General features: G+C 44.6%; 1 protein-coding gene across 6 annotated transcripts in view; it reads left to right on the top strand.

Annotated features, from left to right (window-relative positions):
* The window catches only part of LOC147016448 (uncharacterized), a 226067-nt gene that overhangs the window by 185099 nt on the left and 28026 nt on the right, over positions 1-12942 (top strand). For all 6 annotated transcript variants that reach the window (XR_015049049.1, XM_085845107.1, XM_085845108.1 and 3 more), the window contains 4 exons: positions 6252-6305; positions 7931-7984; positions 8296-8403; positions 12774-12827. Coding sequence is in view for 5 of the 6 variants with exons in the window: in XM_085845107.1 (XP_085701233.1) it covers positions 6252-6305; positions 7931-7984; positions 8296-8403; positions 12774-12827 (270 nt within the window). In the remaining variant the exon portion in view is untranslated. The remainder of the gene's footprint in view (positions 1-6251; positions 6306-7930; positions 7985-8295; positions 8404-12773; positions 12828-12942) is intronic.

Here is a 12942-nt window from a genome sequence, read left to right as displayed (position 1 = left end):
CTCATTATCACCGATGATCTTTCTTGGGAAAAGCACATTTCAAAGTTGGCCTCCAGAGCCAGCCGTTGACTGGGCATCCTCCGTCATACAAAGTTCTTCCTTGGCACACCTGAACTCCTATCCACCTACAAGGCCTTCATCCGCAGCTTGATGGAGTACTGTTCTCCCTTCTGGGCTGGCTACCTTGCTTCACACCTTGCTCGGCCTCTGGGCTTGAAGCTGAGTCTGTGGGCCGACCACGTTGCCATCGTAGACAGGTTAGTGGTCTCTCTGTCTTTTACCGCCTCCTTTCTGATCTTGCACCCACTGCCCTTTCCATGCTTTGTCCCCCCAGGTTTCTGTAGGGCTCACACTGTTCACCATAAACCCACTTCTGGTGAAACTACTTAAATTCAGAATCACTGCTCACCTCCACTCCTTTGTTCCTTTTTTTTTCCCCCACCTGTGGAACCAACTTCCACATTCTCTTCAATCTCATTCTTCCCTCCAGGTCATCAGGACATCTGTGCACCACCATCTCAGATCGCCCCCCCCCACCATCCAAAACCATGATCTTTCTACCCCAGTTAACCCCCCCCCCCCAAAAGTCTTTGTTTTCCTTTCCTGAGAGTTTGCTTCTGTATCCATCTTGCTCATCCTCTGCATGTTCCCCTGTCCCTTGTTCTTACTCGCATCCCTTGTTTTTCCATCTCCATCTATTTTGTCCCTTGGGCCTGCTGTTGGTGTTTCCCCCTCTTTCTGCTGTTCCCTTTGATCTGTTGCATCCTGATCCGTCCTGTGTTCTACCTCTTCCGCAAGCTTTGACTTTGTATACAAAAAGAGAAGTTGTCCAGTCATGTTCTACCCTCCAATCTTTCAAGATGTCTACCACAAACCAACCTCCAAACAAAAGTAACCCAACACTGCAGGAGGACGTCCGCATACACAGTTGGTCATGAGATATGGATGACCGTTGGCTAACAAGGAGCTCCTCTGCCCTTTGACAGGTTTTGTTCTTCATCCTTCTGGGTGTCCATATCATACACCCTCCTCACCAGGAAACCTGTTGGGGGAGACGGTTTATTTGCCGACAACCCGACCTTGAAAAGGTTAGTGCAGGTTTGCATGGTACCTGTATCAAGTCACCGATCTAATCTGGCCTGACCTGACATTAAATCTCTCTCTGGTACACATTCCCCTTCTGCACATGCACTCTTATTAAAGGAGTCATGTTGGATGCTGCTTGGGAAGCTGAATATCTTAACATGGTCTAACTGAGAAGGCCAAGGTCCCCAATCCTTCCTTTCCCCTATATCCATTCTTTCCCCCACAACAGACTGCTATCTGCTATATGTGGACTTCGCTCCTCCTGGGATTGCAGAGTTTCTCATCAATTTTTACACTTCTTCTCCTGGTCCTGGTGGCAATGGCACAAATTCTCAAGAACTATGTTTCAGCCCTATTCTCTCATCTTTCCTCACTCTTTTCCAGGTCTTTCTCAAGTGGTCTCCTCCCTTCATCATGGAAAGTTTTGAACACCACCGCTGTTCACAATAAGGGTTCCAAGTTTGATCCACTCAACAACAGACTGGTCAGCCTTCTCCCCATCATAACTAAAGTGATGGAATTCATCATTGCTGCAGATATTGGACATTATCTCTTCTCCAGCTCATCAATCTATGATCATCAGTTCAGATATTCCACCATGGACATTTGCTTCTTTTAAACCATCAATGGATGGATGCACACACACACCTCATGTGCAGCCTATGGATGCTGATTGCATCATCGGTTAGGGACGCGGCTTTGCTGCTGATGCAGTGCCCCGATTACCAGAACACTGGTGCTCATTTCGCCAACCTCGGAAGGATGACAGGCTGAGTCAACCTCTCCTGGCGTTAATTCCGCGGTCAACAGGGCTCAAACTCAAGACCCTCAGATCCCAAGCCAGCCACCCTAACCGCCAAGCGAACACCAGGCTTAATGGATGGATGCACTCTTAACTCTCAAGAGATGAGATCCATCTCTCTGGACCTCTCTCAAGTTTGCGATACTGCCTGGATATCCAAAGTTGTCTCATGGGATTGAAGAGCCCCTCCTTGGACAGTTATTGGATTGATTATTTTTCCCTCTGCAAATGGAAGCAACGCATTGTAGTGCAGCAGATAACTGCAAAATACCCCTAGAATACTTCGGTTTGTGATGCAAGCATGAAATTTGGCACAAATACTCTCTTTGGTCTACTGTGTTAAAAAATGGCGCTGGCCACGAAAAAAATCAAGATGGCGACCATTTTCCAAGATGGCCGCCATCCAAATTGAAAAGTATTATTCCTAAAGCAAGTATTTGGATTAAAGACAATATTTTGAGCGTATACCTAGGTTTTAGGGGTCAAATAATCTAATAGGAATGTTGTCTGGGCTCTAGTACATAATCAAATGGTCAAAGCAAAGATGGCGTTGTCCACAAAACCAATCGGGAGTTCTCTGCTCTGGCCCTTGACCAAGCCCATGTGCAGGCCAATGCCATCATCAAGGCCGATGGTGGAGCCATTGGGCTTACTGAGGACCCATCAGCACTCCGAAGATGGATGGTAGCTGGTCCATAGGTACGCCGTTTGGTGGCCCTGTATGAAATACAGGCACAAACTAATGAGGCAAGTGAGCACGCAGTTCACTATGAGCAAACACCACAAGCACAGAAGACTTTCCTTGAGAGAGTGAATAAGCTGTCCCAAGCTCTGCAAGACCTGGGCAATCCTTTCCAGGAAGAGAGTCAAGACCTGTACTCACTTGACACGAAAGACATTGCTCACCCCAACTCAGCAGAACTTCTGCAGTCACACTTGGAGAGAGGTCAGACAAAATTTCAGGAGGTTTCACAGGCTTTGGAGATGAACCCAGCCTCTTTCTATGAGCCGATCAGGAAGAACAAAGCTGACTTTTTCAGGCAAGATTCTGCTTCTGCTAAACTGTCAAAGCAGAAGCTTCTGAAGGAGGATTGCCAGCTGTTCTCAAAGCTGTTCATCTCCTGTCAGAGCAGAGATTGCAATCTGCAGGAGTTCTTCCAGCATGAGAACCAGGCATTCCCAGCTGCACTGAGCGAGGGCGGATGGCTGTACAGTTGCCAGAAGTCTCAGCTGACATCTATCCTCGAGACTCATGTTGTACCAACAGACCAAGAACCCGAGGCAGATGTCCTGATTGTAGATGGGTCAGCTTTGGTCCATGCCTTGCCACCAAAGAGAGGAAAGACCTGTCAGAGCTATGCAACTCTGGACTTCCTGCCGGTGATACAGACCTACAGCAACAACTACAAGACGACACACCTAGTCTTTGATGTGTACAATCCGTCCAGCCTCAAAGCCGAGACCAGGTCCAAACGTGGCCAGGGAAGAAGATGCAAGGTGTCAAACAAGAACACCATTCCGGCAAATTGCCGGAACTTCCTCAGGCACAGTGACAACGAGATGGAGTTGTTTCAATTCCTTGCAGACAAGGTTGTCCAAATGTCTGCACCAAACTTGGTCATTGTCACAAAGGGACCTGCTGTCCTCAGCACTCATGAAACTGGTTTTCAAGGACTGGACAAGTGCTCTCACGAGGAAGCTGACAGCCGCATCTTTGTGCATGCCAAATATGCTGCAGAGCATGGGAGCAAACTATCATGATCAAGGCGAATGACACAGATATTGTTGTCATTGCACTTAGTGCCTTCCCCACTCTTCAGAGTTTGGGGCTAGAGCTTGTGGGTGGCATTTGGACAAGGTCAGAGCCGGCGCTGGATCAGTGTACATGATCTGTGTCACTATGTGGGCCAGGAGAAGGTCAAAGGCATATTATTCTTTCATGCCTTCACAGGTTGTGACACTGTCAGCCTTCTGCAACAAGGGCAAGAAAACTGCCTGGCAGACATGGGACATTTGTCCAGAGGCCTCTCCTGTCTTCTCCAAACTGAGTCACTACCCTCTCACAGTGGAAGATGGCGACCTAGAGATACTGGAGAAGTTTGTCATACTGATGTATGACAGGTCCAGCACTGTTGCCACTGTGGACAAGGCCAGGCTTGACATGTTTGCCAGAAAGCAGAGGCCTTACGAGGCTATTCCACCAACCAGAGCAGCTCTGTTCCAACACACCAGACGTGCTGCCTACCAGGCTGGTTGTGTGTGGGCCCAGGCAACCCATTGTCAGCCAGAAGCAAAGAGCCCTGCTGACTGGGGATGGCAGTGGTTTGGTGAACAGGTCTTCTGGACAGCCAACTCTCCCATTTCTCAAAGTTGCCAACAATTGATCAAATGCGGCTGTAAAGCAGGCTGTCGTGGGAGGTGCAAGTGCTACAGACTGGGTCTGAGCTGCACAACTATGCAGTTGCAGGTGTGAGGTCTAACAGCGTTTCACCTGTTTGAGTGGAGGGGGTGTTTATTTATTTATTTTTTTCTTCTCAGGAAGAGAAGCCTGGTAGAAATGCTGCATGAGCATGGCCTCAGCATCTCCTATGACGACTAACCGTCCATGGTTGATTTTCCCTTTGCAAAATGGGAAGAATTTTTCTGTCCATATCTGAACCATATCTGTCAAGTTGGTAAATCTTAAAAAAAAAATCTTGATTTTGTTCCAAACGCTAGTTTGTGAACAATGGTTTATAGCTATTGTGGCAGCCATCTTGGACTCCCATCTTTGTTTCAGCAGTATGCATGGGAACTAGGAATCTAAAACCATGTCCACCTAATTATTTGATCCCAAAAACCTAGGTATAGATCCAAAAATTATGAGTATGTCTATTATTTCCTGAAATATGAGCATTGTTTTGGTTTTGCCGCAGACATCTTGGATGCCATCTTTGTTACAACCATGCTGTGAGGTGTTACATTACAAAGAATACTCATGCTAAAATCTTAGACACAAAGAACTTTGTTTTACACCCTTAATGTTGTGTTTTGTTTCAAATATTTAGCTGCAGAAGAGGAATTTTCTGTGCATATGGTGGCCATCTTGAAAAATGGTCGCCATCTTGGAATTTTGCGTGGCCAGCACCTTTTTTTGAAAAGAGTGGACCTCAAAGAGTATTTGTGCCAAATTTCATGCTTGCATCACAAACCGAAGTATTTTTGCAGTTATCTGCTGCACTATTATTCTTGAGACCATTCTTTCTTGAGATCTCCATTTTGAGGCTGGTGTCACAACCAACCTTATTATTGATCGTACCGATGACTTCAACCATTTCTCTTGATAATCATCTGTGCAATTAGCAATTATGTGGATGATGCCAATCTGTATGGAACTGTGCACCACACTGGTAAAAAGCAGGCTGCTGCAACATCAATCTCAACAGATATGGAAAATTAACGAGTCGTTGGTCACTTACCTGGAACACGTCTTTCAATGCACGAAAATCCCAAGTGGTTCTTTAAAGAACCAACATCATCATCATATTCTGGTGCTGATGAGTTGCTCCTATGCTTTCAACTAGTAAAAACAAGTTAAAAAGTGGTTAACGTTTTTACCTTTGCAGTACAACCTTGTATGGCACAGTTAATATACAGCAAATGGACAAAAAAAAGAAGAAAACACCTGGTTAAATGAGGGACACCAAGCAACGGCTTCCACACAGGTGTGGCCCATGTGTTAATTTAGCAAATGACATCCCAGCATTCTTAGGGTCATGTATAAAAATGTTCCACAGGCCTGGTTGCCTATAATTATGACTAGCGTGGCTGCAAGTGGAGACCCCCTTCCCCCCCACCACCCTAATGGCCCCAACCACAGAGCACGCGTGGTCGCCCAATGGTTTGATGAGCATGACACTGATGTTATCCATACGTCACGGCCTTCTCAGTCACCAGATCTGAACCCAATCGAGCATTTATGGGATATTCAGGAATGACACCTGAAACGACGTTTTCCACCTCCATCAAACAGGTGTGAGTTAATTGACTTTCTCGTGGAAGAATGGTGCCGCGTCCCTCCTGCAGAATTCCACATGCTGGTGGACTCGATGCCACGGCGCATACAGTCCATACTGACCGCACGTGGTGGCCTAGCGCCCTATTGAGTGACTTTACATTGGTGTTTCCATTTTTTTTTGTTCACTACCTGTATATACCTGCCTTAAAACATTAACAAAGAACAAATATAGAGATGCCAAAGTACCAAGGCAGTCTGTGATCCTTGTCCTTTCTTTCATTTCCATGCATCTTTCTCCCCACCATCTTTCAAACAATCATCCTACATTTCTAATTCTCATGTTCTTCCTCAATCTGTCCACTTCAGGGTGCACCTGGGCCCACTGGCCCTGCAGGCACACATGGGAAGACTGGAGAGAAGGTGAGATTTCATTATTTATTACTTGCAAAATCAAAGATTTTTCACGTATATTGGTCGCTCCATTTTCTTATTAACCTCCGCCATCGAAGATGGATGGAGGTTACTGTTTTCACCCCTTTCTGTTTGTTTGTTTGTTTGTTTGTGAACAGTATTACGGAAAAACTCCTCGACGGATTTCGACGAAACTTGGTGGGGGGGGGGGGGGGTTAGGTCTGGTCCAAGGATCATGCCATTAGATTTTGGACTTGGTCCAAAATCCAATATGGCCGCTGTGGCGGCCAATTTAAAAAAATATTTGAATTTTTTTTTTTTTGCATTTCTACATGTTTTAAGTGATTTCCAACCCCCCCCCAAAAAATATTTTTGCAACTTTTTTTTCAACAAAATTTCGATTTCTTGTTTTTTTTGCATTTCTACATGTTATAAGTGATTTCCAACCCCCCCCCCAAAAAAAAAAAATTGTTAGGGAAAAAAAAAATTTGCACATTTTTTTTTCAACAAAATTTCGATTTTTTTTTGCATTTCTACATGTTATAAGTGATTTCCAACAAAAAAAAACATGCCAAAATTATAATTGCGCCTAATTTTGGAACTTCAAGTGGATGATATACCCACGTAAAATAAATTTCTGTCTCAAGGAATCGGGTTATGACGAATGAATAGAGAATGTAAAAGTTAAAAGTAAAAGGGAAAGTTGCAAACTATAACTCTGTGAGCACTGTTGCCGTCAAATTGAATGAATAGGATATCAGGTTCACTTGAGTGACCGAGCAGTATTGGCGGCAGAGGTTTTGCACTCTACCGAGTGCTCCCCCTCTAGTTCTGTCTGTTTGTCTGTTTATCTGTCTATCACCTGCAGGTTACAATTTAAAACCGATCTTCACGAAACTTCACCACATGGTAGAGGTTGTGAGAAAGCAAGAAGCCTGTTGTTTTTGAGGTCAACATGTCAACATAGGCCAAAGGTCAACAACTAAGGGATATTTCTAAAATCCTCAATTTTCATCCGATTGACTTGAAATTTGAAGAGGATATATACTTCAGGTCACTGAATTCAACCAGCCAATTATTTTTGAGGTGAACGTAGACCGAAAGGTTAACGTAGCCCCAAGGTCAACAACGAAGGGATATTTCTAAAATCCTCAATTTCAATCCAATTGACTTGAAATTTGAAGAGGATATATACTTCAGATCGCTGAATTCAACCAGCTAATTATTTTTGAGGTCAACAGAGGCCAAATTTCTAAAATTGTCAATTTTCATCCGATTGACTTGAAATTTGAAGAGGAGTTGCATGTTTGGTCATTTAATTCAACCACCAATTATTGTTGAGGTTAAATTTGTTTTATGGATTTTGCAAGTTTCGTGCTCTGCACGACGTCTTCTTGTTTGTTTATTCATCATGGTGTTTCCCTCTGTCACATTTACTGATGCTCGGATGGTGATGCTTTGGCCCTTTTCTCAACGTCTTCATTCATTATTTAAATATTCCTGTTACCAACCTTCGTTGATATGTTAACCTTTGAAAAAACTTTTATAACCAATCTATTTTATCGGTTTCCTGATTTATATTGTGTCTATTTATTTATATCGTGCTCTTCTTCTCGTTTCCTTTTTTTCTGCAGGGTGAGCCAGGGGAGGCTGGTAACCCTGGAACTGCAGGAGAGCCCGGAGACGCAGTAAGTGTCTGTTTTAACTACATATCTTCCAGCTTTCCTCTACTACTTCCTTTCCACCTCCTCATTTGCTTTCCCTGTTCTATTCTGTCATACTGTATCAACTTTTCTGAGTTTGAAAAGTTGACTTTTGTGCCTTTTTATTTTTTAATTTTTTTATTATTTATCCTTCTTGTTTTTCTTCATTTGCCTCTTGTTGAGTTCCCTCCATTTGCCTCTTCTCATCTCACTGCTCTAAATTATTTGTATACTTGTTGATATTGTCATTTGATTGCTTATGAACCCATCATTGTTCTATGATGTTGCCTTCCCAGGGAAGGAAGGGTGAGCAAGGAGTAAAGGGAGAGGCTGGAACTCCTGGACTCGCTGGACCTCCGGGAGTCAAGGGCCCTCCTGGAGAGGATGGTGCCAAAGGGAAGTTGGTGAGAATGGGTCAGGGAGGGAAATGGATTGGTAATAGCAGGTGAAGAATAATGAGAGAATGGAGGAACATTGGTGAAGAACGAGGGTTGAGTGATGGTACGTGAATGGCGGATGAGAATGCAACCAGTATTTTAAGTACCGTAGATTACACAACCCTTCAGTGAACACGCACTGGATACCCGAGCATCAACTATCGACCAACCTACTGTAGTTTCACCACGTATTAATGAAATCATCACTGAGAATGGAGGAAGTCAGCCAGTTAAAGAAAATAAATTTTTTCATGGATCAGACATCAGTCAAGATGTCCATATGATGGGTACTTTTGACTAAAGGTTGTGAGTATTTATTTTTTTTCAAAGACTTGATACAAAATTTGGACTTGTGGAAGAGCGAGTTTTTCCCTACTTCAGCTTGATCCAGTTGATTGAAGATATTCCAGTTTGGTATTGGTACCGCGTGGAATGAGATGTGCATGGACAGTCATCAAATGTCTTTTCTACAGAGTAAGACTTCTAAAGAGACTTTTTTTTTTTTTTTTTGTATACCTTGGTCGAGGCTCTTATGAGAGCTAACACACAACTCACAGCAAGGAGGCATGAGACAAGAGGGGCGGGAGTGGAAGGGACAAAACAGTGGGGAACAGACACATTAGGTGAACTGTGGAAGGGAGAGGGATGGGGATGGGACAGGGAACATGGCGAAAAGAAGATGGACATTTCAGGAAGGAAAGCAGGAGAAATGAAGGAAGTGGGCTTGGGTGGATTATCGGGGGTAGAAAAGATCGAGGATTTGGATGGGGGAAGATAAGAGGTGGTGGTGAACAGCTGTTTTGAAAGCCTGGAGGGAAGAATGGGAAAGAATAGAGTGAGGAAGTTTATTCCAAAGGCGGGAAAAAAGAGGAATGAAAGAGTGAAGATGAGCAGTGATTCGTGATTTTGGTAGTTTTACCAGAAGGGGGTTGTTGGCGGACCTTGAGCGCCCTGTGGAAATGTGGTGGGGACAAATCGCAGAGAGAGCAGGGGGGCAAGGCTGGAGAGGAGTCGGTAGAAGACAGAAAGACCACCGACCAACCTGCGGTGATTGAGTGAGAGGCCCAAAGACTCAGCTTCATTGCGGGAGATGCCGATGATCTTAAATGCCCTGGTTTCGACAGCGTGAAGCCGAGAAAGGTGGGAGGCAGGAGCACCAACCCAGAGGGGAGAGCAGTACTCCATCAGGCTACGGACAAAAGCTTTGTAAGTGGTCAGGAGCTCAAGAGGGCCGAGGAAGGACTTAGCACGACGGAGGATTCCCAGTCGGCGACTGGCTTTTGAGGCGAGGTTGGAAATGTGACTTTCCCAGGAAAGGTCATGGCAGATAGTGAGACCTAGAAGCTTGAAAGAAAAGACTTCTTCCAGAGGATTGTTGAGAAAGTGGATGGGGGGTTTTGTAAACGGTCCTTTCGAAGAGACATAGTGAGAGTGTGAGATTTGTCTGGATTGAAAGACATGTTCCACGTGTTGGACCAGTTTGTGATTTTATCCAGATCTGCAGTGAGCGAAGAAGCTGCTGCTTGCCGGTCTGAGGGATGACAGATGGTACGGCAGGGGGTGGAGTCGTCGGCAAAGAGAAATAGAGGATTTTCCAGAGAGTCCGAGAGATCATTGATGAAAACCAGAAAAAGAACAGGGCCCAGAACGCTACCTTGAGGAACTCCAGCCTGCACAGGAAGAGGGGATGAAAGAACTCCATTTAGGGCCACACGTTGACTGCGACAGGAGAGGAAGTCTGTGAGCCATGAGTGGAGATGGCCTTGAATACCATGGGAAGAGAGTTTGGTGAGTAGGGCAGGGTGCCAGACTGTGTCAAAAGCACGTGATATGTCCAGGGATACGGCTCGGATTTCCTGTCTGGCATTGAGGACCTCCATCCATTGATGGGAGAGCAGAAGCAGCATATCCAGGGTAGAGTGACCTGGTCTGAAACCAAATTAATGATTGGAAATCAAGCCATTGGAGAAGAGGAAGGATTTCATGTCTGAGGCGATGATGGATTCCATCACCTTGCTGATGATTGGGAGAAGGCTGATTGGTCTGTAGTTACAGGGATCTGTTTTTGCACCTTTTTTATGCAGGGCAGTGATGTTAGCAGATTTCCAAGCAGATGGCAGATGACCTTGGGCAAATGAGAGGGTGAATAGAACAGAGAGAGGGTGAGCAAGAGCAGAAGAGCAGGCTTTGAGGACACGTGGGCTGATGCCGTCTGGACCGGTTGCAGAATCTGACTCGAGGTTTGAAAGCAAGCTCTCCACCTTGTCAGGAGAAAAGGATACAGAGTCCAGGGACAGTTGGGTGCGACTGGGTAAAGTGGGTAGAGATAGTGATGGGTTTAGGACACAAGATTTAGCTGCAAACACCGAGTTTAGACATTCAGCTTTATCACGTGTGGAATCAGCAGTGCGGCCATTTGAGGTATGGGAGGGATGGAGGGGGAACATACACCAGAAACAGATTTGATTAAACGCCACCAGGATTTTGAGGAGGTAGAGAGGTTTGAGAGTTCAGACTTGAGATGAGAAAGATTTCGTTTTCTGGTTCTCCTGAGGGTAGATACACACTTGTTCCGAGCTTTGTGGAAAGAACTGAGATTGCCCTCAGTTGGGTTTGCTTTCCATGAGGCAAAGGCAAGTTGTTTCAGGACAACTGCCTCGCCACAAGCTTCAGTAAACCAAGGGCGGGAGGAAGGGTAAGACAACTGAACACGAGAGGGGATAAATCTGTGCATGAGGGAGAGTAAGTTTCTTTGAAAGAATTCCCAGGATGAGTTGATGTTTGAGAAAGTAGTGATAGGAGACCAGTCTGTCAGTTTGATGGCTGCTCGGAGACCCTGCCAGTCGGCTTGAGTGAAATGCCAGACTCGACGGCGGTGAGGTGGTTCTCTGATAACAGCCAGAGAGATGTCCACTTTGACAAGGACGTGGTCAGAAGAACTAATTGGAGCGAAATTGGAGCGAAATGGTGGATGAGAGGGGGGGCAACTTTGAGAAGGAAGAGTGAGGGGGATGAAAGGTGGGAGAAAGGTGAGGGGGGAATTTTTGAGAGAGGTGAGAGGGAGACTTGGAGGGAGAAGAGTGGGATGGTTGCTTTGAGAGTGACAGTGAGGGGTGAGGGGGGTGAGTTGGCACTGAAGTTGGAAAAAAAGAATGTTTGATGGAAAGCGAGCATCCATGGCAAACTGTGGTTTTTAAAAGTTTTAGGTCAGAGATGCGATTTAACACAATTCTTGATGGATGCAATGAAGGCGAATTCAGAGCATGGAGAGAAGAAGCGCTGTAATAGTTGGATTTTTTAGGCAAGGAATGAAGGAAAGGTCGAAATGAGAGCAGTCTGTTAAAATAGCAGAAGAGTAGTGCATTGTGAAACAGTAAAGAGTACCACATGTGTGAGAGAGGAAGATGAAGCATTATAAGATCGTTTTTGTAGTTAAAAATAATGTATGAGAGAGTTCAACAGATTAGGTCATGGAAGTGTAAAAAAAAAAAAAATCGAGGAAGAAGACGAGGAGGAGGTTAAGAGGAAGAAGAAGAAGCAGAATCAGGAGAAGGTGAGCGTGTTGTTGTTGTTGGGTATATATATATATATATATATATATATATTTTTTTTTTTGTTGTTAATATTAATATATGAGAGAGTTCAACAGATTAAGTCATGGAAGTGTAAAAAAAAAAAAAAAAAATCGAGGAAGAAGACGAGGAGGAAGTTAAGAGGAAGAAGAAGAAGCAGAATCGGGAGAAGGTGAGCGTGTTGTTGTTGTTGTAGGGTATTTTTTTATTTTTTTGAGATAAGAAAGAGATTAGTTGGGAGAATGGGGGATGTTTGGAAAGTGGGGAGGATCAAAATTGAAGGTAATGGGGAGGATAGAAATTGAAGGTAATGGGGAGAAAAAAAAAAACAAAAAAAAAATACGATCGAACACCGAGTGGAACCGGTAGGCCTCAAGCCTAGGCCTAAGCCTCAAGCACAGGTAAGAACGTCGACAAAAATACTCACAAAATAGCACGATTTTTGAAACAAAACCGAACTAGCAACACATTTTTAGTTCAATTGGCACAACATTGATCGAAGAAACCAACTGGTGTTGAGATCAATCTGTCGCTAGAGATGAGATAGGTGAAAACGTATGGAGAGAAGTAGGAAACTTGATGTAAGAAAGAAAGAAATAATGAATGATTGTGACTGGAAGGAAATGTTGATGAAGGAACGAATTAATGTGATTAGGATGGAATTAATTGCCCTGGAAAGAAAATATGATCGGATGGATGTCAAGAGCAATTGTCGTGGATCAGACGAGGACCATTATTTAAGCGGTGTGTTGTTTGTCACTTTAGGGTCCAGTCGGGTTCCCAGGAGATCCTGGACCCCCTGGGGAGTCAGGAAGTCCCGTAAGTATTGCATAATTAATCCAAAATAGGGGTCCTTATGTGTGTCCATCTATTTATCTCTATCTGCTTCCAGTTAGTCCGAGACGAGGACTCATGGATTTGGTCTCGATTTTCG

Source organism: Eptatretus burgeri, chromosome 11 (genome assembly GCF_056783735.1).
Source record: "Eptatretus burgeri isolate ZD-2024b chromosome 11, Ebu_testis_v1, whole genome shotgun sequence".
Classification (NCBI taxonomy): domain Eukaryota; kingdom Metazoa; phylum Chordata; class Myxini; order Myxiniformes; family Myxinidae; genus Eptatretus; species Eptatretus burgeri.
Note: the sequence above shows the minus strand (reverse complement) of the source record. Positions and strands in the feature narration are given on the sequence as shown.